The 25,103-nt window shown below is 62.4% G+C and overlaps 1 protein-coding gene across 2 annotated transcripts; it reads right to left on the bottom strand.

Annotated features, from left to right (window-relative positions):
- Nucleotides 1-1,956: 1,956 nt before the first annotated feature.
- LOC117641330 (golgin subfamily A member 4) lies at nt 1,957-21,255 on the bottom strand. Of its 2 annotated transcripts, XM_034378554.1 has the most exons (16): nt 20,309-21,255; nt 12,132-12,268; nt 11,347-11,478; nt 10,738-11,132; nt 10,474-10,665; nt 10,086-10,169; nt 9,180-9,347; nt 8,915-9,092; nt 8,653-8,817; nt 5,824-5,921; nt 5,562-5,665; nt 4,491-4,625; nt 2,828-3,025; nt 2,544-2,749; nt 2,162-2,372; nt 1,957-2,091 (listed from the first exon to the last, which is right to left on the bottom strand). In XM_034378554.1, exons 1-15 carry the CDS (start codon nt 21,238-21,240, stop codon nt 2,251-2,253), a joined length of 3,246 nt encoding a protein of 1,081 aa, XP_034234445.1. In that variant the 5' UTR covers nt 21,241-21,255; the 3' UTR covers nt 1,957-2,091; nt 2,162-2,250. The 2 variants fall into 2 exon arrangements, with proteins under 2 accessions (XP_034234445.1, XP_034234446.1); XM_034378555.1 differs by lacking the exons at nt 1,957-2,091; nt 2,162-2,372; nt 2,544-2,749; nt 2,828-3,025; nt 4,491-4,625 and adding an exon at nt 4,632-5,432.
- Between the last annotated feature and the right edge of the window lie 3,848 nt (nt 21,256-25,103).

Genomic DNA, 25,103 nt, shown 5'->3' with positions numbered 1-25,103 from the left:
ACCTCTTGCGGCCGGCCTTCCCCTTCCCCTTCTTGCGCTGAAAATCAAGCATTAGTCACCCTGTGCAATGGCGCGGCGTGGCGTGGTGTGGCGGTTAATTATTTTACAAGGGAGTTCCCATTCTTTTCCTGGCTCAACATGGCCGAGGCTGCAGAGAGAGAGAGAGAGGGCCTGGGCGAGCGAGATGGCGAAAAGGGGGGCCGTTTTGATGAGATCGGACTAATGAGGCTGAATTTTGGAAGTCAGAAATTAGTTTATAATTTTTGCGCCGTTTTCTTCGTTCTGACGCACCAAATAATTTGGAAGAAAAGCGTTGAGCTACGACGGAACTTTACGCAAGGGCGTCTGGACAAGCAAGGTCAAAGTCCAACTGAATTCGCCCTCTCGCGCTCGCTTTCGCCAAACCAGCGAACACGAATAGAAACAACAAAAAAGCAGCCCCCTCCCAAAAAAATGAACGAAAGGACTTTGCTCCTCCAACATGCTGGAGGAGTGTTCGCTGGCGACCCCCTCATTTATTGATTTACTTTCTACGACAAGGACACTGACTTCACAGAATGAAAAGCTTGCCAAGCCACATCCCCACGTTACTTACGGTGTGCTGGGCAGGCGGCCCTGGCCAAGGCCCTGGCGACCCTGGCGGGGCGGTTGGGGCGGGGCTTAGAGCTAAGGGCGTCATCACTTGACTGTCACTAGGACACCACACAAGCCGCATTTGCTGCGTCCACCTATTGCCACACCACAGCGCACGGTTAACGCTGGCAGGGAGGGGGCCGGGGCGCGGCGCGCACTTCGCTCAGCCAGCAACGCGCGCGCCCCGGCCGCCCCGAGGAGAGGAAGCTCAGCCCGCGGTCGGCTAGGGGCCGCGTGTAGGGGCGGGTGAGAGTGTCTGGTGATTTCCAAATGTATCCAAGACTTTGCGTCTACAGGGGCTCTACGGGCAGGGGGCCTGGCCCCAGAGGGAAGCAGCAACAACTTCATTTTCAGGCACGACCTGCCTTGCTACCACCGACCGCGTAAATTGCCGTGTGTAAGTACAGTCCGACTGGGGACCGTCCGAAACTGGCCAACAAGACAAAACGTACGCACAGTCACTGTGTTCTGAGCAGGCTGAAGTCGAACAGAGAAATTACGGCGAATGGAAGGACGGCTCTGGAGACTTCAAGCCTCAGCCAAACCAGTTTGCGTGTTCAATTTAAAGTTTTTGTCTTTGCTTCCCCCTGGGGTTCCCGGCCCGATTAGAATCAAGGGAAGGCACGGGTCTGTCGTGCTGGGGACCTACCTTCCGCTCTTCCGGTTCGGGGTTGGGCGCCTTCTGCTGTTGTGGTTGTGGCTTGTTGGGCTGCTGCTGGATCTGCTGCGGCTGCTGCGGCTGCTGCGCGGGCGGCTGTGCGGCTGGCTGCTTCTGCGGTGGCGGCGGCGGCTGCGCGGGCTGCGGCACGGCTTGCTGCTGCTGCAGCGGAGTCGACTGCTGCTGTTTCTGCGGCTGCACCGCGGCCACGGGGATGCTGACGGGAGGCTGCACCACGCCGTTCACGGCTCTATCCTTGGACGCCAGCTCGAGATGCAGCCTGAAAGCCACGCGGGGCAACAGCATGCTCAAAATGCACATAATTTCGTCCTTCAAACCGAGTGAAACACGCCCCACCTCCTGTTCTCCTCCTGCAGGCGGTTGACGGCGGCCTCCCTGTCGGCGACCTGGCGCCGCAGCTCCGTCTCGTGGGGGCCGTGGCGCGCGCGCACCGCGTCGCGGAGGCGCCCGATCTCCTCGTCGCGCATCAGCAGCGCCCTCTGCATCTCCGTGATGTCGCCGGGCCGCTGCGACGGAGAGGGCAAGTCGTTATTGGCAGTGCCGCAGTGCAGTGCATTGCAGTGCAGCCAGTGCAGCGCAATGCAGGGACCCACCTTGGCCGTCTCCCTCAGCTTGCCGATCTCCTCGTCCTTGCTGGCGAGGGTTCTCTGCAGCTCGGCGAGCCGGGCCGCGTCCGCCGTCGCCTTGTCCGCGAGGGCCTTGTGCAGCTGGGCGGCCTCGGCGGCGGCCTTGGCCAGCGCGGCGTCCTTCTGCGCCAGGGCCTTCTTGAGCTCCTCGACCTGCACAAGCGGCGATTAAGCACCATGGCCGCGAGCGCGTTGACGCGATCCCTCACGCCGCCGCACCGACCTGCGCCGCGCTCTGCTTCAGCTTCTTGCCGCCCTCCTCACGCTGCTTCAGCTTGGCGATGGCGTCCTCCTTCTCGGCGAGGGCCTTCTTCAGCTCGCCCAGCGAGTCCCTGGCCTGCGACGCCTCCCGACGCGCCCTCTGCAGCTCGGCCTCCTTCTCCGCGGCCTCCTGCACCTTCTTGCGCAGCGGCGACAGCTCCTCGTTGTGCAACCTGAAGCAGGCAGTGACTTTAGAGCAGCAGCGCGAACGCGACTCCGCGACGGGGGACTAGACCGGGGAGCGCCTGCGGTGCGGGCGGTAGGCAACCCACCACACTGCCGGTCCCGTCCGTCCGTGAGGTAACTCAAATTTGCTCTGTTGCCGGTCGTGCCGCTGGACAGACCTGTGTATTTCGAGGTCCTTCTCTTTGAGCAGCTTCCGCAGCTCGTCCAGCTTCTGGGCGTCCTGGGGCCGGGGGTTGCTCTGGGACTTCCGCAGCGCCGCGTCCCGGTCCTTGAGGGCGGCCTCCTTGACTCGCATCGCGCCGTCCCTCTCCTTGAGGGCGGCCTCCTTGTCACGCTGCAGGCTGTCGCGCTCTGCCGCCGCGGCCTGGAATAGGGGGTCAAATTGTAGTCAACCAAAAATGAGACCTTGCACTGCGCCACTGCGGCTGGCTTCGACACCCACCTTAAGCTGGTCGGCGTGCGACCGCCGCAGCCCCTCGGCCACGGTCTTGTACTCCGTGACGGCGTCCTTGAGTTGCTGCAGCGCGGCGGCGTCCTCCGGCCGCGGCGACGCCCGGAGCCTCTCCAGGGCGGCGTCCTTGGCCACCAGGTGCGGCGCAGGTCCTCGATCTGCGCGCGGTCGTCGGGCCGCTCCTTGAGTCTGCCGGGACACCGAGGACGGCCGTTCAGTTTGACAGTGTGAGGACGGAGGCGAGGCCGGCTGCACTCAGAGTAACGAGAACGCCGGCCGGGGAGGGGAGTGACTAGGTATTTATCCAGGCCTCGAGCGTATGCCAAAGGAAGACGTACAGCGTCCCCGCCAGGGCCGCGGGGCGGAGCCATGGCGGAGCCGAGCCGAGCGCCGCCAGCCTTGTGCGTCAAACGCGCGTGAAAAATGTGTGTATCCAGCCCGCCAGCCCGCCAGCCAGCCAGCCAGCCAGCTCCCTTTCCCCGAATAGGACTCCTCTAATCCCGCACGTCTTTTTGTTTCCGCCGAAGCGGCGCGCGGCGAAAGGAGAAAGGGCGGCGAAGCCGAAGGGGGAGGAGAAGGGGGTCAATGTCCCGGCCAGGCCGGCCAGGCCCAAGGCCGCCGCGGACGGGCGGGCCGCCCAGACCGAGCAGCCAGCAGCATCCAGCCCATGGGAGCCATTGACGGCGCGGCGCAGCCTCGGGGCGCAGCGGACCGCCGCCGGACCGGCGGAGGCACGCAAGTGTCGCGCCGCCGCAGGGCGGTTACGGTGCCGCGGGGGCCGCGGGGGCCGCGGGGGCCGCGGGGGCGCTGATAGTCCAGGCTCAGGGCCAGAGGCTCGGCCCGATCGGCCAGGGGGCCATCCCATCCAGGAAGTAAAAGGACTCGGACATCCGGGACCCCCTGGACCCCCTGGACCCCCTGGACTCCCTGGACCCGCAAGGCCACGGCGACGGCGCGGCCCCGGCCGCCCTGCCGGCCCTGCGCCAGAGATGTAAATCATGATAACATCAGGTGGCTTTTTTCTGCTCTCGCCCACTTCCGCGCCACCCCTCCCCTTCCCCTCCGGCCTGACAGTTCCGTGCTGCGAATCATTTTACGGCGATGCGAGTGGCCGAGGTGGGGGTGGGGGAGTGCGGCGGGTCCAAAAAACTTGGAGATAAAATGGAGTGAGGGAGGGCGCCGCGCAGCCGCCGCCTTGGCCTGCCTACGGTCGCGCACTCCAGCCAAGTTGTCCCGGCCGGCTCCACCGCCCGGCTCCACCACCCACCTCGCCCCGGCCTCGCCGCGCCACGCTTCGCCACTCCCCGTACGCCCTCGCCTGGCCCGGCGGCCCGGCGGCCCGGCCCCGGCCGGTCAAAGGAAACTTGCCCAACTGCTCCTGACCCATTTTCCACGTGGTCTGGTCTCGACGACGGCCATCCGGGAGGGTCTGCGGGGGGTCGGCCAAGGATCGGCGAGGACGGTGGAGTTGGAGTGCTAGTGCCCGTAAAGGTGCGTCCCATTGACAATGAGTCCGCGCGAGAGCCCCGCCAGCGCCAGCGGGGCGCCAAACGGGCCGCCAACGACCCGGCCCCGGGTTCCAATACCACCACTCTCCGACTTTTATTCCAACCCCTTCCCGTGCGCGCGTCCCCGCTAAGTCCGCTGTACTCACTGCGACGTCAGCGACTCGACGCGCTGCTGCAGCTTGGCCACCTTGTCCTCGGCCTCCTTGGTGAGCTCCGCGCGCAGCTTCCTCTTGTCCTCCTCCGCCTGCTTCCTTGCCTCGGCGAGCTCTCTCTCTTTCGCTCTGGGGGAAGGGCAAGGGTGAGTGAGTGAGAAGGGTAGAAAGAAGAAGACGAAGAAGACGTGAGGACGAGGCGGGTGACGTTGTCCAGCCGGTCTCCACGGCGGACTCGGAATGAGGGTTATTGTGACGAAAGCAGACAGGCAGACAGCGCCTCTCATGAATACATATCATTTACCACAGAATGCCTTTCGTACGGCTGCAATGTATTTGCTCAGAGAAAATGAGAAACACACACTGCATACACACACAAAATCGGGGAAGTTACATAGAGAAGGAATGGCAGCGGACAGGGCTAAGAACTACGAGAAGGGAATGGCAAAGGAGGCTACACTACAGACAATCACAACATTCACATAATCTAGTGTTTCACATATCAAAAATTCTATTTATTTTAAAAAAGTACGAAAGTAGTAAAGTAACTGAGCATGTCTCGGTGATAAAGTTAAGACCGAACCCCACGCCTAAACCTTAAGTGAGCGCATTCAATTTTTTTTTTAAATCACAGAAGCGAATATTGAGCACGTGGCCCAACCCGACTGGTGCCAAGCCAAGCAAAAACGGTGCGAGTGTGCGTGCGGTGACTCCGTGTCGTTGTTAATGGCGCCGATGAGTCAGGCAAAGATGAAGTGGTGCCGTCGGAGGGATGGAGGAAGGAGGACTGGCGGGGGTCACAGGACCTGGAACAGGAGCACTGCGAGGGCGAGCAGAGAGCAGGCGAAGGTGAGTTCGTTGGCGGCCGACAGCCACCAGCAGAGGACGGACGGCAGGAAGAGGGTGCACGCCAGGGAGTCGCACACCCGCGCCTCGCTTGGGGTTCAAAAAACCAAAAAGGAAGAACAAAATGGACCATGCTCAGTGCGGGCGCGGAAATAGTTGGTCCGAGTGTGTGACACACCGTGTGTGCGTGAGTGCGAGAGAGAGAGAGGGAGGTTGTACCTGACGTTCCTGGTGGCCTCCTCCTGGAGCTTGAGGAGGGCCTCCTTGTGGCTGCTCCCCGCCTGCTTCAGCTCCGTCTGCAGACTGGCCACCTGCAGCGCCAGCTGGAACAAAAGGAATGTGTTTGCCGCGAAAGCCGCCGAAAGCGGTGCCCCTTGCGGCCGCCTGCGCACGACAGCTTGTCTGGGAACACGCTGCGCGCATGTGTGTGTGTGTGCGTGCGTGTGTGTGAGTCGACGTGGGGCTGCTGTGTACGTCTTACCTGCTCCTGCTTGGGCTCGGCCTCCTTAGCCACCTCCAAAGCCTGGGATAGTTGGCTCACCTGAGCCTGTAGCCGCCGCTTCGCCTGCACCTGCTCCTCTGTTCGAAAAAAAGGGGGGAATGTTAAACCAAGAAAAGGTCGCTTCTTTGGCGAGTCCGTTTGTTGTTTCTTGCGGCGCTCCATCGGGTGGAGTCCACCGGGTGGAGTCCACGCCCAAAGGCGCACAGTGGGGTCATTCCATGCCAACTCGACAGGGCTCGGCCCGACACCTTGTCGGAGGGCATCGCCATAGTGGGCTTGTTGGCCTTAGGGTACCTTTGAAGACCCCAACTCAGTTTTTCGAAATCTGCCCCGGGCTCCGAACTAGGGCCCTGATAAGTTTTTCAATACATGACGACATGGGTGCACTAAAATGAAATTATCTCGGCAACCGTTCGTCGTATCTCAAATCCGAGACCACCATTGGAAAGAGGGAAAAAATTACACAAAAAAATTTTTTTGGGTTAACTTTAAAAAAAATTTATTGAAATTTCAAAAAGGTGAAATTTTTAAAGTGTGATATCTCAAAAACCCATATTTTAAAATCTCTAAAAAAATTTCCCAAAAATCTACCTTTATTTATCATCTAAAAGAAAAGCTCAACCACCCAAAGTATTATTCTTCTTTAGGAGAACGAGCAATTCGCGTGGGCCTCTGCAAACCACTTTTCCCTATTTTTTGAGTGGTGCGCCGGCGTGGCTATGGGGCCCACCCCACACACCCTGGCACTGGCGGAGGTGCTGTTCTTCGCGTGGAATGCCGAACCACAAAACCCGGGTACTTCAATCATGGTAAAGCGCCTGCCAGGTGGCAGTGGGAGCCACGCAGCGCAGCCCGGGCGAGGGGGGGTCCCCCGAAAAAATTTCCGGGTTAGGGCACATAGCAATTAAGATTGGGGGGAGAAGGGACAGAGGGCCGGATGGGCCAAGGGATACCGTTCCAAGGGGGGGCCCCCACGCAGGGGCTCGGGGGTCGGGGGATCGGGCGGCCGGGCCCTGGGACTCGGGGCCCCCGGGGGCCCCTTTGGGGCCCAAACCCCTTTAAGCCAAAACAAAACCCAATTTGAAACTGAAGTGTAAGTAAGAATTTAGCACTTGCTATCATTTAACATACCAACCCCGAATGAATTTCTCGTTAAGCCAAAAAGAGTGAATTGCAATCCCCAACGGAAAAAAAACTAGGTTCGACAAAACAAATGCGAAATTTTCGGAGCCAAGGGGTTCAAAATTCTTTCCCTCATTTTTTAAGGGGGGAACAAAAGGAAAAAAAGCTTGAACCGAGGGAGTTTTCACCGGGGGGCCGGTTTTTAAAGGGCGATTGTCCCATTAAAGGGTTATAAACCCTTTTTTACTGTAGAATGTCCCCTTATTTGCGTGCACAAGCTGTACACTCTTTTTACGTAGCCCCAAATGCTTTAAATAAATTCTTTAAGGATGTTTTTTAAAGGGCTTAAGAGTCATGGTTTTTTCCCCCCCTTCTTTCAGGTAACAAACCTAAATGCGCATCCGGAATTTAACTTTGGGGGGAAATGGAAGTTTGGGGTTTTTCCCGGGTTTTTAGTGGTTCGAATTTTTTTTTCCACTGCCACAATGGGTTGGGAAAAATAAGGGGCTGGGGAGCCGAGCGCCCGGGACCGTGCCTGCCCGCATCTGCCCGTACTTGCCCGCACTTGCCCACATGCGTGTTCGAGTCTCGACCCGCCTTCGGATGATGCGCCCGTACCTGCCCGTGCTGTGCCCATCCTGTGCCCGTGCTGTGCCCTTACTGAGCCCGCACACGCCCGTGCTGTGCCCAGATATGCTCAGGCTGTGCCCGTAACGGGCGCGAAATCTCTTTGTCTGGGGAGGCCTGCCCGTCAGACCGGGCTGCGCTGCGTGGCTCCCACTGCCTACCTGGCAGGCGCTTTACCATGATTGAGAGTACCCGGTTTGTGGTTCGGCATTCCACGACGAAGAACAGCACCTCCGCCAGTGCCAGGGTGTGTGGGGTGGCCCTATAGCCACGCCGGCGCACCACTCAAAAGAAAATAGGGGAAAAGTGGTTTGCAGAGGCCCACGCGAATTGCTCGTTCTCCTAAACGAAGAATAATACTTTGGGTGGTTGAGCTTTTCTTTTAGATGATAAATAAAGGTAGATTTTGGAATTTTTTGAGAGATTTTAAAATATGGGTTTTTGAGATATCACACTTTAAAAGTTACACCTTTTTTGAAGTTTCAATAAATTTTTTCAAAGTTAACCCAAAAAAATATTTTTTTGTGTAATTTTTTCTCCTCTTTCCAATGGTGGTCTCGGATTTGAGATACGACGAACGGTTGCCGAGATAATTGCATTTTAGTGCACCCATGTCGTCATGTATGTGAAAAACTTCATCAGGCCGTAGTTCGGAGCCCGGTGCAGATTTCGAAAAACTGAGTTGGGGTCTTCAAATGGTACCATAAGGCCAACAATTGCCCACTATGGCGATGCCCTCCGACAAGGTGTCGGTCCGAGCCCTGTCGAGTTGGCATGGAATGACCCAGTGGCCAGAAGACCGACGGAGGCGTCCAAAACTCTTGACGCGCTTTGAGCTCCAGAGTCGCTAAGCAGGGCTCGAATTGAACGTGTGACCCCACCAATGGATTCCTCGTTCGGAGAGCGATCCATTGGTGGGGTCACACGTTCGGTTCGAGTCCCACTTAGCGACTCTGGAGCTCAAAACGCGTCTAGAGTTTTGGCCGCCTCCACTGGTCTTCTGGCCCACTGTGCGGCGGCTGGAGTCCTCGCCCAAAGACGCCCAAAGGCCCAACCCACCGAGCTTGCGGCGGTGCTGGTCGGCCAGTTGCTCCTGCGCGGCCTCCGAGTCGCGCCGCATCTGCTCCTTGACCAGCTCCAGGGTGGCGCGCGTGGACGCGCTCTGCAGCTGGTAGCCCTGCTCGCACGCCGACATGCGCTTCTCGTGCTCCGCCCGCAGTTTCTCTGAAAGACCGGGTCGGAAAACAGTTCATTAATGTTTTGAAGAAAAGAATAGTGAACGAACGTGTTGCCGCTGGTGGTGGTAGTCGAACCCACGCACCGAGTTCCTCCTCGTGCCGCTTGCTCATGGCTTCGATCTGCTCCTGGTACTTGAGGTCGATCTTGTCCAGCTGGCGGCGCAGCCCGAAGACGTCGCGGTCCGCGCTGGTCTGCAGCCGCTCCAGCTCGCGGTTCAGCTGGGCCTCCCTCTCCGTCAGCTTCTGCGTGAGCGTCTCCACCTGGGCCGCCGTAAACCAGCAGGGTCAGATTGAAAGAAAATGGGGATGGAACCGCCGGGACTCGAACGCGCGTCGCGGGTGGCTCACCTCGGCGTTGGCGATGTCCAGGCTCTTCTGCAGCTGCTTGCGCTGCCGCTCCGCGTCCTGGCCCAGCTCGTGCGCCTGGGCGTGCAGCGCGGCCACCTTGTCCTCGGCGTGCGCCTGCTCTAGGTCCGCCTGCAGTCGGATCACCTCCACGTGCATGCGCGCCTCCCACTGCAAGCAACCAGACCCGGGTTCGATTACTGCTCCCTCTTGCCATTTTTTCTCCTCGCCCCTTCCGTCTCATTTTCCAGCGAGGGTCTGTTAATCGCACATTGGAAGGTACGCGCGATAAGCAGACTAACGAAGTGAGGGGAGCATCGGTAGTTTATGGCCGTGCCCACGCCGTGCCTCGGCCCGGCTTCCCGTTTTTGCGAGATTTAAATGCGTCCGGGCTCCTCATACTGGGCGCCATAAAACGAGGACAGCCCCGCGCTTGTAAAAGCATTACTTTGGCGCTGCCCCCGCCTCCCCCAGCCTCGTCTCGAGGGTGCCGCTCTCTGCTGCTTGCTCGTGCTGCACTGCAAACAGGCGTGCTTGTAACTGAAGAGGACTTGTTGCATGTTGAGTGGTTACTGGCGGCGCTGCCTCGCCGTGCGCTGGTTGCGATGCGTCGTCCTGCCGCGGACGCACGCGTCGTGCAACCTTTCTGTTTACCCTGTCCCCTCGCTTGTGCCGGCCGCGCCGCCCCGGCCTGCACGGAGTGCGTTGAGAACGCACACCGCGTGGACCTGGGCCACGCGGCGGCAGAACCGGCCCACCGGCCCACCGGCCCCGCACCGTTTCTCGTATTTATAGCCTCGCCACATCGCCACTCGCCGGCCGCGGCAAAGTTCTTTAAGGTGGTCGGCCGCCGTGCAGTCGAGTGCCTGCACCAGTTTCAAGGAACGTGCGGCGTTTGTTGGGGCGTACCTGCTCCGCTGTGCTCTTCTTGGTCTGCTCGACCTTGGCTTGGCATTCCCGCTCCGTCTCGGCCAGGTCCGTGGCGTGCCGCTCCTGCGGTTCAAACACCAAGACACTGTACTTTTGTGGACCGAAGAAGTCGGCCAAACGCACTCCCATTCCAGAAACGTGACATCACGTTGAAAAAATGTGACAAAATTAATGTCGCGTTCCTTTGAGCATTGTGTCACATTCATTCGGATGTGAATCAGCCATGAATAAGGTTATTCACATTCACGGTGTTCACATTCAAACGAATGTGACACAATGCTCAAAAGAACGTGCCATTTTGTCACACTCGCTTAAACGTGATGTCACGTTCCTGGAAAGAGAAAGAGCAGTTGAACTAAGCGCTCACCATGATGGCGTCGATGTGCACCTTCTCCCGGTCCAGCGCGGCGCGCAGCCGGCCCACCTCCTCCTTGAGGACCTTCTCGTTGACCTGCAGCTGCTCCATGTCCCGGGTGTTGAGCCGCAGCGCGCGCTGCTGCTCGATGTTGAGGCCCCGGAGCTGTTCCGTCTCGGCGCGGGCCGCGGCGGCGTGCTTCTCCTGTCAGACGAAAACACGCACTTCACGACCCGTCGCATTTTGGCGGTAACATTGAAAAGTCCTGGAACTCACCGCATTGCTGGCGGTGTCCTCGAGGTTGGTGACCTTGGCCAGCAGCTCGCGCACCGTCTTGTCCTTCTCGTCGACCTTCTTCTTGCTGGCGGCCTGCACCTCACGCAGCTTCCACTCCAGGTCGGCGAGCAGCTGCTGCTCCCTGTCGGCGTGCACGGTGCGCAGCTCCTCGAACTCCTTCTGGAAGCGCGCCGACGTGTCGTCCAGGGCCTCCTCCAGGGCCTCGTCCAGCGCGTCGCGCTCCGCCTCCACCTCGGCCACGGCCTTGGCTAGGGCCTCCTCCAGGGCGGCGCGCTCGGCGCGGGTCTCCTCCAGGAGCTTCTCCAGCTCGGCGACGCGCGCCTTGAGCTTCTCCAGCGCCTCGCTGTCCGCCTTGTCCTGCGCATCTTGCTGCACTGCAATCGTTCAATTAGCACACTTGGAAAGAAGTATAACAACCTTGCTGTGGAAACGGAGACGCCCCGCCGTGCATGCGGGAGGGGGACACTGTTTGCTGACATGGAGCAGCACAGTGAGTCAGGCTAAGAAACCGCGGAACTGCGGATGTTCTCTGGGGATGTTCGGAACAATGGGGACGCTTTAACCGCGGTGCGCGCACGGAAGACTTACGTTTGTCCCCCAGCGTCTTGTTGAGCTCCTCGTTGCTGGTCTTGAAGCCCGCCAGGTCGGCCTCCAGCTGCTTCAACTTCTCCTTGGTGTCCTCGGCCTCCTTCCGCGCCGCGTCCAGGTCGGCTTGGAGCTCTGCGCGGACACGCAGGCGGACGCGCGGACACACAGACGGACAGAGTTATTGGAGATTTCATAATTTGATTCGCGAGGACATTTTCCGTTCGCGCTGCGCTGCGCTGGGGGGCCACCACCACCGCGGGCATTGGGACCAGGGCCGACGGGGGCATAAAGACCTGGAGATGAAAGTAGCCAACTTTACCCCCCCGTTCCCTCTTTCGGCGGGGAGCTCCCTACAGATTTGCTTTCAGCGATGCGCCCGCAGTTCGCCCTTCCCTTCCCTCTCTCAAAGAGATGTATTCTTGATCATCCATGAAGAGACGGGAACATCCCCTACGCCGTCCGCCCGTCTGTCTGTCTGTCTGTCTGTCTGTCTGTCTGTCTGTCTGTCTGTCTGTCTGTCTGTTCGTCTTCATCTCTGCTCGTCGATGCTCCTTGCGAAGGCTCCGGGAGACTCTCACCTCGGTCAGACCTTTATTTCATTTGCGATATGACTGGCCAATCAGCCTTCCCCTTCCCCTCTCCACACCCCTTTCCCCCGTGGAGTCCCTCGGCGAGCGTGGCGTGGCGTGGCGTGGTGGCCCCACAGCAATGCGCAGCTCTCAGTCCTTTCCCTTTTTTCCTTTTGGCCTTTCCCCCTTTTCCTTTTTCCCTTTCTCCGTACGTACTATTCGCAGCTGCCGCCCTTCCCGTGGACTGCTGCTCCAGCGCGGCGAGCTTCTGATGCAGCTGCGTGGCCTCCTGCTCCTTGGCCGAGAGCTTGGCGCCCAGCTCGGCCACCTGCAGCTGTAGCGCCTGCTGCCGCCTGTGCAAACATAAAAACAAACAGCGACCGTGTTACTTGGAAATGAGAGCTGTGCGCTGGCCGCGCGGGCCGAGCGGGCCGGAGGGGCGAGGGACGCGGCGCGGAGGTCGTCGTACCCGTAGTCATGCTCCCCGGGGCCGCCGCCGCTCTGGGGCGCCCTGGACGGCGGCGGGGTGGCGGGCTCGGCCTTGGGGACGGCCTTGGGGACGGCGCTCGCCGCCCGGAAAAAGCTGAACATGGCGCGCGGACCCCGAGGCCGGGGGTACCGACAGTACGGCCAGACGGCCTTCACCGCATGCCGACGGCTGCGTGCGGCTACGTCGAGGTGAGATGGCGGTCGGTGGACGACATTTCGATGCGTATTTTTACTCGCGAATATTTCGTTTCTTTCCGAATCGGCCGAGTGTAAAGATGTCGGCGCGGCGCGGGGGGAGGGGTGCTACACTACAGGACGGCTCGGCGACGCACCGCGGCCACGACGACGGCGAGGCGACTAGCCCCGCGAAGCGCCGCCAAGCCGAACCACCTCAACGGCCGACGCTACGCGGCACTACGCCGCGGGGCGGGGCGGGGCGGGGCGGGGCGGGGCGTGGCGGGGCGTGGGGGGCGTGGCGGCGTGGTGGCTCCGGCCGCGTCCACGCACAGCGGGGAGCAGCGACGGCCTGGCACGCATCTGCACCGGGCGTGGGCAGGGCAGGGACAGGACAGGCCGGGGAGACGGCCGAGATGCTATCGGCCTTCCTGGCCGCGCCGTCAACGCACCTGAAGCACCGCCGCCCGCCCCACTGCCCCGCCAGCTCTGCAGACTGACTGATTCCGAACAGTGCTTTCGCCGCTCGGTCTCTGTCGCAGGGGTAGTTAGGGGTCCGAGAGAGACAGAGCGACAAAGCGCTTTTCGGAATGAGACTACAGCACCGCCCCGCCCCTCCCACGCGTACCCGTCGCAAAGGAATGAAAAACAAATATGAAACTCGCCTGTCCGCCAATCCGCGCCACACCTGCGTGACCCGCCCCGCCCCGCCCCGCCCCGCCCCCACCTGGCCGGCGCCCCACCACACCACTACAGGCCGGGCGCAAAGGAAGGAGCGGTGCGATATTGAGAGGCGCTCTTGTCGGAATGTTGTCGGCAGCGAGCTAGTTTCAGCACTGACAAACCCGCAACCCTTCTACCGCCCCCTCTCTGCCCCCGGCCACCCCCGGTCGCCCCCGCAACCATGAAATACCGCATTGCCGGTGGGGTTCAGTCATGGACAGCCTGTTTACCGCGGCCCCGCCCCGCCCCGCCCGCCCGCCCCGCCCCGCCTCAGACTGGCCTGGGAGATTGCCAACGGCTGTTCTGTGAGGCGCCCCGCCCCGCCCGGCCCCACCGCGCCGCCCCGCGCCACTCTCCACTGTGGCGAACGGTGTGCCAAGCACTCGAAAAGTGTTCCCGCACGCGTTGGGGTGCTGGCGGGTCGGGCCGGATCGGGTCAGCCCTGCCCCTCGCTGCCGGATTAGGCTTGATGCACGCTCATCCCCGGACTCGATGCCCCAAGGCCGAAGGCCGAAACAGCGTTGGAATGCTAGCTATGGCAATAGCAACGCCCCGCGGCAGACAGTTCGACTGCTGCGGCCGAACGCCTGCGGAGTAGGCAAGATAGCTCCGCCAACGCGCCGGCGTGCAACGGGTTGCCTACCCTGGACACCGCAGGGGCTCCGGGCGGGTGGGCGGAAATACGGACGCGTGCCGCCAGACACAGAGACAGACAGACAGGCAGACAGGCAGACAGACAGACAGACAGACAGGCAGACAGGCAGACAGACAGACAGACAGACAGACAGACAGACAGACAGACAGACAGACAGACAGACGTGGCGGGCCTGGATATGCAATGTCCGCCGGCACTCCCATCAACGCAAATTGAAGGGGAGGCCGGATTCCGTCATGCACTTCGGCCGCGCCTTTTTACGATTTATTTATTTTTATTTTACGACCCAAAACGCGGAGTAGTGCTGCTTTTAAAGCGGCGTGTACGTGTCCTCTCCGTCCGTCCGCCCGCCGCCCACGCACGCACGCGCGGGCAGGGCAGGCAGGTAGGGAAACGAGCTACGTGGCTCCCCCAGGAAATCCAGCCGCCGAGATGAAGGCCCGGCGAATGGCCAGCAGAAACCGCGCGGCGGGCAAGGCGGGCAAGGCGGGCAGCGCGAAGGTGGCCGCCGAGGGCAGTAGGCTGCCCATCCGGCCCATCCATAGAACAGTGCGGCGAACGGCCGTGCCGGGATTGGAGCGCCAATGGGGCCGAATGGGGCAGTGCCGGCAGAGCGGAGGGGGAGAGGGCCACTATTTATCGGCCGCCCAGCGTGCGTCAAGTAAGAGTGCACATCACTTGGCTTTGGCGGGCCGGCGGTGCCCGCGGCGCGGCCAGGCGGCGGCCTCTAGCGGTCAGGGGTGGAACCTCGTCCTGGTCTGGCTGCAAGCGGCCCCAAGCGGCGGCAAGCTCGGTGCGGCGCCCGGCCGGACCCCTGGGGGTTGAGAGTCGAGTCGCGAAGATACACACAGCGCCGCGCAACGCCGCGCTTTGGGTCGCTCTGCGCCGCGCAGCCCTGCGCCGACAGCTAGCGCCACCCAGCGGCGGCCCGGGGAACCCGCACAGTGCCGGGCGCCGCAATATCTCAGTGGCATCCTCACCGCCTTCTCAGATTGACGATCACCGCGAACTGCAATCCACTCCGCAAATCGCGCCGCCACGACCAACGTCAACAACGCCGAACGCACCGCCGCCGCCGGGCGGTGGTTACTTTTCCTCCTGCTTAAAACTCGAAGTCCGCTGCTCCAAGAAAACTGAATCTTTTCCCCACTTTGGCGGGAAGGAAGATGGGAAAGCCGTTCTGCGATAATTTATTTCCCCGGAGGAAGTCAGCTTAAAGTCGGGGCCCTGAGAAAACGGGCAGCAGGCCGTGCGCCTCCATAAAACCGTCGCCAGAACCAAAACAAATCACTCACCCTCACCAGACGCGCCCCGCCGCGCCCCGCCGACCACGTGACGCCGACACTGCGAAATGGATTAATCCCGACGAACGGCAGCGGCATCAGCACGTCGACGGGGTGCGGACAGATTGCGTGTGGGTCCGCGTCCCACCGCGCCCCGCGGCACGCACGCCGGCCGGGGCGGGGCGGGGCGGGGTCCTGGCCGCGGTGGCGGGAGAGAGGCTGTCATGTTGCAAGGGGGTGGCGTGCCAATCAATTTAGCGTCAATGTGCCAACAGCACCGTCAGTACCGCCGCCCAAGCTAACCGCTACACTCAGACGCAGTGACGGAGGCCAGGCACGGCGTACGCGCGAGGCGACGACGTGGTGGCGGGAGGGGAGGGGAGGGGTAGAAGGCGCGCCGGGAGTCGATCGCTGGACCCTGACCACACACGCCTCCAATCTCTCGGCCAACGGAGGTGATGTGGGTTGGGTACTCACTCTGTAGTAATTTATACCGGCTCTGTTGGCCGAGAGACTAGAGGCTGTGGTCCCATTGCCAAAGTCCGGTGATCGACTCCCAATATTTCTAAACTTCTTTTCGACTGGATATCCCCCTCATGGCTTCGTAACAAAGGCTCCGCAAAGGAAGGTCTCGACGTAGCACAGGCCGGCGTTCGATGACTACCAGCATATCAAATTTTTTTCGGCCTCGATGCTGAGCCGGCTTATGTGTAGAAGATTATGTAGAGTTGTGTAGTAGATGTGGATGTAGCTGGCTAAAGGGCTTGAGCTATTGAGTTTGCCCTATGGGGCTTAATAATAATAGGAAGATACCTCTGGTAAAGTATAGTTATGAGGGGGGGGGTGGTCATTTCGAACGTTCAAATCTCCCAACAGGGTGCTTCGCTTAGCTCAGCAATCAAATTTTTTTCGACGGCTGTCCTGGTGGGCCGGTTCAACGCCATCAGAGCGGATCCGTCGTGCCTCAGATCCATACGTTGGAGGTTCAACTCCTAACAGGGGAAGAGAGAGTTTTGGTTTTCTTTGTCGCGGTGGTAGCGCTTTGTTCTTGACAGCGCACGTCGGCAAGGGCGCCGCGGATTTCAAACTGCGACGCAACACGAGTTGCAGCGCTGCAGTGCAGTGGAATGCAGTGACCCGTTGCGGCACTATCGGCTAAGCATCCGCGCCTCTCCGCCAGCCAGGGACTGCCAGGGACCGAGGTGGACCGAGGGATCTCCCAGCCCGCAGCGCCAGCGAGAGATGACTCAGCGCACCGCGCACCCCGCGTAGTTTGGCGTGCTGCGTCTGCACGTTTTTGCACCTTGGTTCGCGGCGTGTGCACCGGATCGTCGTTTGCACTGGTTTGCACGCCGCAATGTTTGCATTGTTCCCACACTGTCGGCGGCCGCGCGGCGTTGCCGCCCCGCCCGCTGTCCTGCCCGCCCTGCCCTGCCCCCACCGCATACTATATTTACGTTCACCTTGCCCGGCCCAACCTCGAGGGGCTGACGGCGAGGACGGCGAGGAGGACGACGAGGGCCTCGCCTCCCGGTGGCAGCTTGCCGCCACGGCCAGGTCGCCGCCAGGTCGCTGATCCTGGCGGTCTCCTCGTTAGTCGACGCGCGCGCACTTCTCGTAGGCGGCGAGGCGTCCTTCGTCTGGCCGGCCTGGCCGTCATTGTCACCGCGCGGCACGACGGGGGCACCGGGTGGACTGCGTTTCCGGCCGGTCTGACGCACGCCGCCACCGGCCGCGGGTTCAAATCCCAACCGCCACCTTCGCACAAACTCTCCCCTCGTCACACTCGGGGAACATTTTTAAGTGATCCTAAGTCAGGCGGGTAGCACACAAATGCGTGAAAGGGACAGAGCCACACGACGGTGCCGTGAGAGCGCTGTCGCCCCGCCTGAAGTAATGGACCCTTTTTGTCGCAGTAGACTCAATAAAGCGTTTGCAGACTGTCTCTGCCGGGAGTGGTGTAACATCGTTACAACGAGCAGGTGACGGAGGGACTCTCGGGGCGGAGCTGAGCTGAGCCGAGCAGATCCCCAGGTAAACAGAGAGTTACCGCTTTCGCCGCTTGGTGCTTCGTGCCGCCGATCCCTCATCCCTAAGGTGCTACTTCGCGACCCCGCGCCCCTCGGCGGAAACTAATGGCTGCGCACACACACGCACACTCCTACAGGCACACACACACACACGACGGGGAGGAGAACAATCATCAACTCATAAATTACTCCACGACGCGCGCAATGGTGTTCTTTTTCGAAACGATTTCAATTCTCACCTCCCCCTCCCCCCTCTCTCTTTCCTTCCGCCCCGTTCCGCCCCCTCGAGGCCGATGCCAAGGGCAGAGCCACGGCAGAGCCACCGGACGTCGGGGTGATGTCATCGGGATGTCAGGTTACCCTGACGCCGGCCGACGACGTCAGCAGGGATGTCCATGCGGCGATACACAGAGCCACACACCCACACAGCCACACAGCCACACAGCCCGCCACGCGCCATCCGCCCGCGCTCGTCCACAAACTATGCGTCTTATTCGTGGATGTTTACCTAGTCAGCGTGTCGGCGCGTTCGCAGTTCGCAGTTCGCGCGCGTCATAAAAAACATGAAAAGATGAATCGGCCGTGGCCTTTGCCGCGTGGGGGACATTTAGCCGCGGGGTGACCTCCCCGACGAGCCAGCCGCCAGCGGCAGCCGCGGCCGCAGCTACTCCAGCCCGGCCGCGGGGTAAATATTGGGCCGAAAGGAGCTGTTTGTGCAAGCCGGGGAGCGTGTGAAGAACGGTGGCGCCGCGGTGGGGCAGGACCAGGCAGGACACTGGTAAACACACGGCGGGACTCGGAACGGCCGCACCGATTCAGCTTTCAGGCCGCATTACACTACCAATGTTGTAAATTTTATTTCGCGTCTTGACGGACGAGGTGATGAGCAATGAAAGGGGGACTGGCGGCGCGGTGTCCGTCCCGTTTTCCTTGGCACCTTGGCCGTCATGCCGTCATCTGTTTCACGTTAACCAAGCAATGGTCGACGGCCGTCTCCACGGGGACGGGCCGACGGACCGCACTCCGCTTCGCCTCGCTGCAGCCAGCGGCTACTTTGTCTCGGCCTGCCTCGGCCTGCCTGGGCCTGCCCCGCCAGAGGCGCTAGAGCTGGGCGCGTGGAAGGCCCCTGCGCTCCTGCGTCCGGCAGGTTGGCCAACACACTCGCTTGACGTCAGCGGCCGGCGTGCTTCCGTTGGCACCCCTGCACCCTCAAGAAGACGTACGGCGGACTTGGCGGGCGCGCTCGTCAGCCATTCCCTCCGCCATTCACACCAAGTCGCCGGCAGGTGCCACTCACCTCTTCATGGTGACGGAGGCTGTGGTCCTCTACGGCCTCGCCCTCCGCCTAGCGCTAGGCGCCGCAGGGCCGACGCGTGGGGAGGGGGCCGGTCCGGTCCCCCTCCGACCTCGTCACGCGCGTCGTCACGCACGTCGTCACTCACGTCGTCGCGTCGTCGCGCCGTGACGGCCACACTGTGACTGCCCGTATCGCCGCGTGCGCTGTGCGTGCGGCGTGCGTGCGGCGTGCGTGCGGGGCGTGTCCGGGCGGCCGACACCGCGGCGACACCTCGCGGCGGACCGGGGAGGCCGCGGCCGCGTCCGGAGGGACTGCGATGTCGCGGACAAAGCGTGACCCGCGGCAGGGACACACCGTCAGTGTCGCACCTCGGACGCATCCCGACGAATAAAAGAACGAGAAAAGGCGTGGCGGCGTGCCAAATGCCTCGCGCCTCGTGCCTGGCCGTGCCCCGTCCCGTCGCGGTGTCGCGAAGCCGCGAACCAAGAAGCGCGTCTCAGTTTCCTCTGGCCACCCGCGCCGGCCGGGCCGAGCGCGCCTGTCAGCGCCCGGGTAGGCAGCCCTCTGGAGTGCGGCGCAGCGCTGCCAACGGGTTGCCTACCCCGACTCTCGCAGGCGCTCCACGTCCTGTTCGCTGTTCGCGCCGCTTCGCCGACGCGTGGCGCTTGGCGCTTGGCGCTTGGCACGCGCGTGCATCGGCTCCTCGGCTCCTCGGCCCGTCGGCTCTTAGAGCAGGAAGCGCGCCGCGTGTAAACACGCCCAGGGCGCACTCGGCGCACTCGGCACGTCGGCGCTCTCGATGGGCAGCCGCGGTGTTTACCTGAGCCGCTTTGCCCGGCTTCGCCCTTCGGCCCGCTTTGCCTAACGCATTCCTCGGCCACCTCCATCCCCGATCGTTTTACTCGTTTCAGCGCGCGTGTCCGTCAGCGACACTGCCCGGCCCGCGGCCCGACGAGTAACTCGGCGTCCAGAGTAAAAATATCCGCCCCCGCCCGGGCGCGCGGCCACCGCGGCCACGGCGGCCACCCAGGCGAGGCTAGGCGGGCTTTATCAATGGGGCGGGGAGCGGCGCGGGCCGGCCTAGCCTCGGCCGACCAAGCCCAAACTAATAAAGTCATCTGGCGGCGGGCGGCGCGGCCGGCCGGCCTATAACACTGCGACTACAACCACCGGCGCGAGGCCGCCGCCGAAAATACGAACGCGCGACCGGGGCCGGGGCCGCGCGCTGCAGCCGGCCAGCCAGCCAGGCAGCCAGGCCCACGGCTTGACGAGCCGATGTAGGTCGCCGCGGTGGATTCACCCGGCGGCCGTTGTTCGGGGCGCGGGGCGCAGGACTGCCCCAATGCGGGGAGGGGAGGGGGTCCGGAAAGGGAGACCGTCGCGCCGCGCGTTCAGATCGACGCAAACAAATAGACCGGCGAGGAAGCCGGCGGGCGGCGACGCATCGCGGTGGTTTCAAGCGTCACGCCGCCACATCCTGCAGTTGGCGGTCCGCGGTTCGCGGCGTGATTTAGCGGAGCTTTGTTCCCCTTGGCAGCCCTGCCTGCCGCGGCGCCGCTGCACTGCAGACACCCACTCTAAGACGTTTTGATTGCCGCTTGATGCCGAGCGCCTGCCTGCCCGTCCGTCCTCTCGTCCGGGCGTCCCGGTAACCCCGTTCGTTTGGACATAATCCGTGCACAGCCTCGCGAGCCAGAACACGCTCTACTCGAGCTCCTGTGGGGCGAGGCGGCGGCGCCTACCTTTCCACTTCGTCGGGGACGTTGGGCGCCGCTTGGTCGCTGGTCGCCGACGCAGCGTTCTCGGCAGTCACTGGTTTCGCCTCCACGGCGATCATCACTTCCTCTTGCGGCACTTCACAGTGTCCTTCCGGCTCAGTCATGTCACTGGAGTCCTCCGGGCCAGAGTGTCCGTTCACCAGGACAGCATCGGTGCTGTCCTCCGCGACGGCGTCCGTACCGTTCACCAGGACGGCGTCGGTGTCGTTCTCCGCGACAGCGTCCGTGCCGTTCACCAGGACGGCGTCGGTGTCGTTCTCCGCGACAGCGTCCATGTCGTCCTCCAGGGATGGCACGTCGCTGGCTGCCCCATCCTCCACCACCGCGGTGGAGAGGTCGATGTCCGGGACGGCCTCCGTCTCCACCACGGTGACGTCGTCGCCAGCGTCCGAGAGCTCCTCGCTGGCTTCTGTTATCTCCACGATGGAGACGCCGTTCTCCAGCGCGTCCTCCAGGGCCTCGTCGCTGTCCTCCAGCTCCACGAGGCAGACGTCCTCGTCGTCTGGGGAGGCCTCCGCGTCCTGGAGCGCGTCCTCCAAGACGTCAGGTGGCGGAATGCTTGTGTGGTTGTTGCCCATAGCGTCGTTGTCGTCCTCAAGTTCGTCCACATCGGGCACGTCCAGGTCGTCCCCGCCGTACGAGTCCTCGAACTCAAAATCGTCGAGGTCGTCTTCGTCGTCTTCACCCGATCCGTTGATGCGGATGGCTGGAATATAGAAGTTTTCAGTCAGTTTCTGGTCGTTGAAGCGGACGGTCTTTCGCTTGGGCTTGTCGTTCGCTGCGCCGGGGGCGTCGATGAGGATGCCGTCGATTTTGGCGTCGTCGGCGGCCTCGGAGCCACCGCCGTCGTGGAGCATGGTCGCGGTCGCGGTGCCCGCGGCACACTGCGCGTCCATCACGAGGGCGCGCGCTGGCGGCAGCAGCACGCCGAGCAGGCCATGCACGTCATCACGGCCGTGACGTTATTGGCACACCGGTGGGCCTACAGGCAGCCTATTGGCAGGTCGGCCAGGGCGCTGGGCGGCGCGCTGAGCGGCCCGCTGGCGCTGGCGGGTGCGGCGGTCCCTTTGTCCTCGGCGGGCACCTCGGTGACGCGGAGAGGAATGTCCGTCGACGCGGTGCTCGCGGCGTGGGGCGTGGGACTAGCACCTGCAGCCGTGTCTATCGCGGTGCTACGACTGCGGGCGACGGCCGGACGGCCGGCGCTGGGATGCTGCAGGCCCCACGCCCCCCTCGCCCCCCCGGCCCCCCTCGGCCCCCGGCGGCCCCCTAGCCAGCTGGCTGCTCATCCCCCTCCTTCCCACGGCCCTTCTTCTTGGCGGTCCTGGCCAAGGGCGCTAGCGGCAGCGCGACGTCAGGCCGCCGGGCGGTGGCGGTGACGTCACCGAGTTACCCGCCGAGGAATTCTTGTCGCAGGTGAAGGCGGCCGTCATGGCGGTGCGTTTATCGCCGGGGGCGTGGCCGCGTGGCCGCCGATGGCGACGCGATGGACGCGATGCTCGGGGTAACCCGGCCTTATCGAGCCCTGCCCGGCCGGCCGGCGAGTGAGTGGCCGCGGGGACAACAATGATTGCGGCGCCGCCGAGGCCGTCGTGGAGGTGGTGGCGGTGGCGCCACGTGGTGCCCGCCGTACCCGCTGTGCGCTGTGCGCCTTGCTTTGCGCTTCGCGTCCCTCCCGCGCGGAATCCCCACTAATTTGCGCCTCCGCTTGTCTTGCCGCCAATCAGGCGACTGTAAAAATAGACGGCGGCGGCGCCGCGTGGAGAGGCGCGGTGGGGGTGGCGGGGCGGGGCGGGGTGGTGCAGCGGGCCCCAAGGTAGGCAACCCATTCGACTTGGTCTCGGTAGCTGGCTGGCTTGCTTCCTCCGTTGTTTGACACACTGTGCTAGAGGAAGCTCGGTCAGGTTACACCGTGCTATCGACATAATGCTGAAAAACAAAGCAGCCAAGCAGAAAGAAAAAAAAACTGTGCCGTGCAGCAAAGTTTGTTTGTAATTTCAGAATTCATTAAGTGGTGTAACAGGGCCAACTTGTCTCCTTTCTGTTTCATTTAATCAACTTGTCTTCGTTTTGTTTTCTGCTTTTTGTCACACAATGTAGCCGGTGCAAGTCGGGCCGCAGCCGCCGCCCCGCTGCACGCAGTGTCAACAGGGCGGATTGTTTTTGTTCGGTGCAGCATTGCGATAGGGGAGACAAGGCAGACAATGGCTCCAATGTCGAAACCGTGAAATTGGCAGAACAATATCGCACCATGCGAGTGGTGGGGCTGTGCTGTGCCTTCAGGTTGACTCCTGGAAACAGGGAGGGTAGCGATCTTTGCCAGAGTCTTCATTTTTCTGTCCAAAGAAAAACGGCGAAACACACCAAATCAATCACCTTCGGATCGGAGAAAGTCAAAGGCAATCTTCCGTCGGCCCGTTGCCAAGGGAAGTAGCGGGTAGAAAAATGATGCAAAAGTGCCTCGGGTTTGCATAAGGCTCCGTCTGGCTGGTGTGCGTCGGCAAGGGTTCGGCGATAATGTACTTTTTTGTTGTATGTTGGGTGACGAGGGGTTTCTCCGCCGAGCAGACGCGAAAACAGGAATTCCCTTGACGGCGTAGGCCAGTCTTTGTTGACGTCCGCGTCGTTCGGCCAGCGGCAGTGAATCTGTGCAATGGTGTCATGGAGTCGGGCAATACCCGGAACCGGAAACCAGCACTGCCCTCTCGCACTCTGTGCGGGTGCGAGAGAGACAGAGCGACGAACAGCAACGCGTCCGGCACGTGCTGGCCGTCGTGCTGGCCGTCGTGCTGGCCGTCGTGCTGGCCGTCGTGCTGGCCGTCGTGCTGGCCGTCGTGCTGGCCGTCGTGCTGGCCGTCGTGCTGGCCGTCGTGCTGGCCGTCGTGCTGGCCGTCGTGCTGGCCGTCGTGCTGGCCTGGGGGACGCGAACGCGCTTTCAATAATAGAGTGCACCGAGAGTATCCCTTGGCAAGGAAGTGCAGCTATCCGCACTGCACTCGCAGCATGGACGTCTCGACGGATTCCGGAAACGACTCTTTTCCTCGTGACAGCTCCATCGCGACCGGAAGCTCTGCCCCGCCTCCGCCGGGACTCTGGTCCGCGTTTCCGGCGCCGGCACTGCCAGCGACGCGACCCTTCCCGACCCTTTCCGACCTGCCAGATTATTCTTTTATTTACCCGACTCGTCCGCGCGCCGCGGCGGGCCGCCAGCACCGCCAGCCCCGCCCCGTCTCGGAGGCTCGGCCGCCCAAAGAGAGCAAGAGCGGCCAAATCGAAATCGGCGATGATAAGTTTACGTCGGGCCGCGCCTTCTCGGCTTGCGGCTGCTTGCTGCCTTGGCGGCACCGCGTCGCGCACCGCGTGGTGGCCGCGTGATCCAAATCGGCACGCTTCGGCACAACTGCCATGCCGCCTCGCCATTGGCGGCGCCAGCGGCACTGCTTTGGCCGACCAACAACCCCGTAAGCCGCTTAGCCGCCGGCCAACCCCGTGCAAGTTACGTTGTTGTGTCCGGAGCCCTGCCGGCCCGGCACACCCTCGCCTCGTGATCAAGGAGGATGACGACGAGGATGACCGCCGCCGGGGATGTATTTCATAAGAAAAAACTGTTAGGACGGCGATACATGAAGACGAAGTGCGAAAAATGAACAAGCACCAGTCGCCCGTCTCTGTTCCACCTCCCGCCCCCTCGCCCCCGGCAGCGACACAGACGGAGACGGCAGCTAACAGTGTCTCGGACTGTCGTGGACGCAGCCCGGCCAGGCTGGGGGCCTCCTTGTAGAGCGCAGAGCCGCAGAGCCTCGGCACGGGCCAGCCACGTGCAAAGCGCTTCTCAAATGGATCGGCTCGAATTTCATCAGCCAGAGGAGTGGGTTCGGCCAGCTAGGCGCGACGCAGCTCCCGTGCAGCCCTGACACTGCGGCCGGGATACTTTGTACCGGCCGCGCCGCCACGCGCACACATACACATACACACACCAACTCACACAGACGCGTACACTCACGCACACAAGGATGTCGGCCAGACTGTGTTACATGAATGGTCCCTTCCAGATAAGAAATAACGCAGCAGATCACGCCACGCCACGCCGCCTGCGAGGTAGGCGACGGCGCGGCATCCGCGCGAGGCGGTACAGCCTACCCCTAGGCTGACAAGCTCCGGGGTTGGCGATGGCGACCAGGTTGGCGTCGTCGGCCTGGTTCGGGGGTTCGGGCCCGGGCCACCCCTCCCCGAGCAGGTCTGCACGGCGGCACGCACGACGGCGCGCGGCGCGCGGGGCTTCAAGTCCCCAAAGCCGGTCCGGGCAGCGCAGGGCAGCGCCGCTGAGGCGGGCCGGGTTAAACTATCGTGTCTCGCTAAAGGCTCGGCCGAGGGCTCCCCCAGGACGCCGGGGACTACCGGGTGGCGTAGGGCAGGAACCGGACCACCGGACGGGCCTCGGCCACTTTGTCTGCGACTGCAACGCATCTTTCCATCGCGGTTTGTTACGACTCCATCAATCACAGAAGTGCGTACATCATTGTTTATTCGGCCGGCTATCGACTCTGAGAAAATACATTGCGCCGAGTAACGTCCGCCGTAAGTCGGCGAATAAGTTTATTTCTGTACTTTGCGTCTTGCGACAGTAACGTGAGCGGGCGGCTGGCGTGGGCGGGGCCGGCCGGCCGACCAATAACCACAGGGGCACGGTGGCGGCGCGGAGGCGCGGCGGCAGCAGCACGGCCTGCCTCGCCTTATCGGCGCCCCGGCCGTAATCGAA

The sequence above is a fragment of the Thrips palmi genome, unplaced genomic scaffold (genome assembly GCF_012932325.1).
Source record: "Thrips palmi isolate BJ-2018 unplaced genomic scaffold, TpBJ-2018v1 HiC_scaffold_15, whole genome shotgun sequence".
Taxonomy (NCBI): domain Eukaryota; kingdom Metazoa; phylum Arthropoda; class Insecta; order Thysanoptera; family Thripidae; genus Thrips; species Thrips palmi.
The sequence above is the reverse complement of the archived record's forward strand: the minus strand, read 5'-3'. Positions and strand labels throughout refer to the sequence as shown.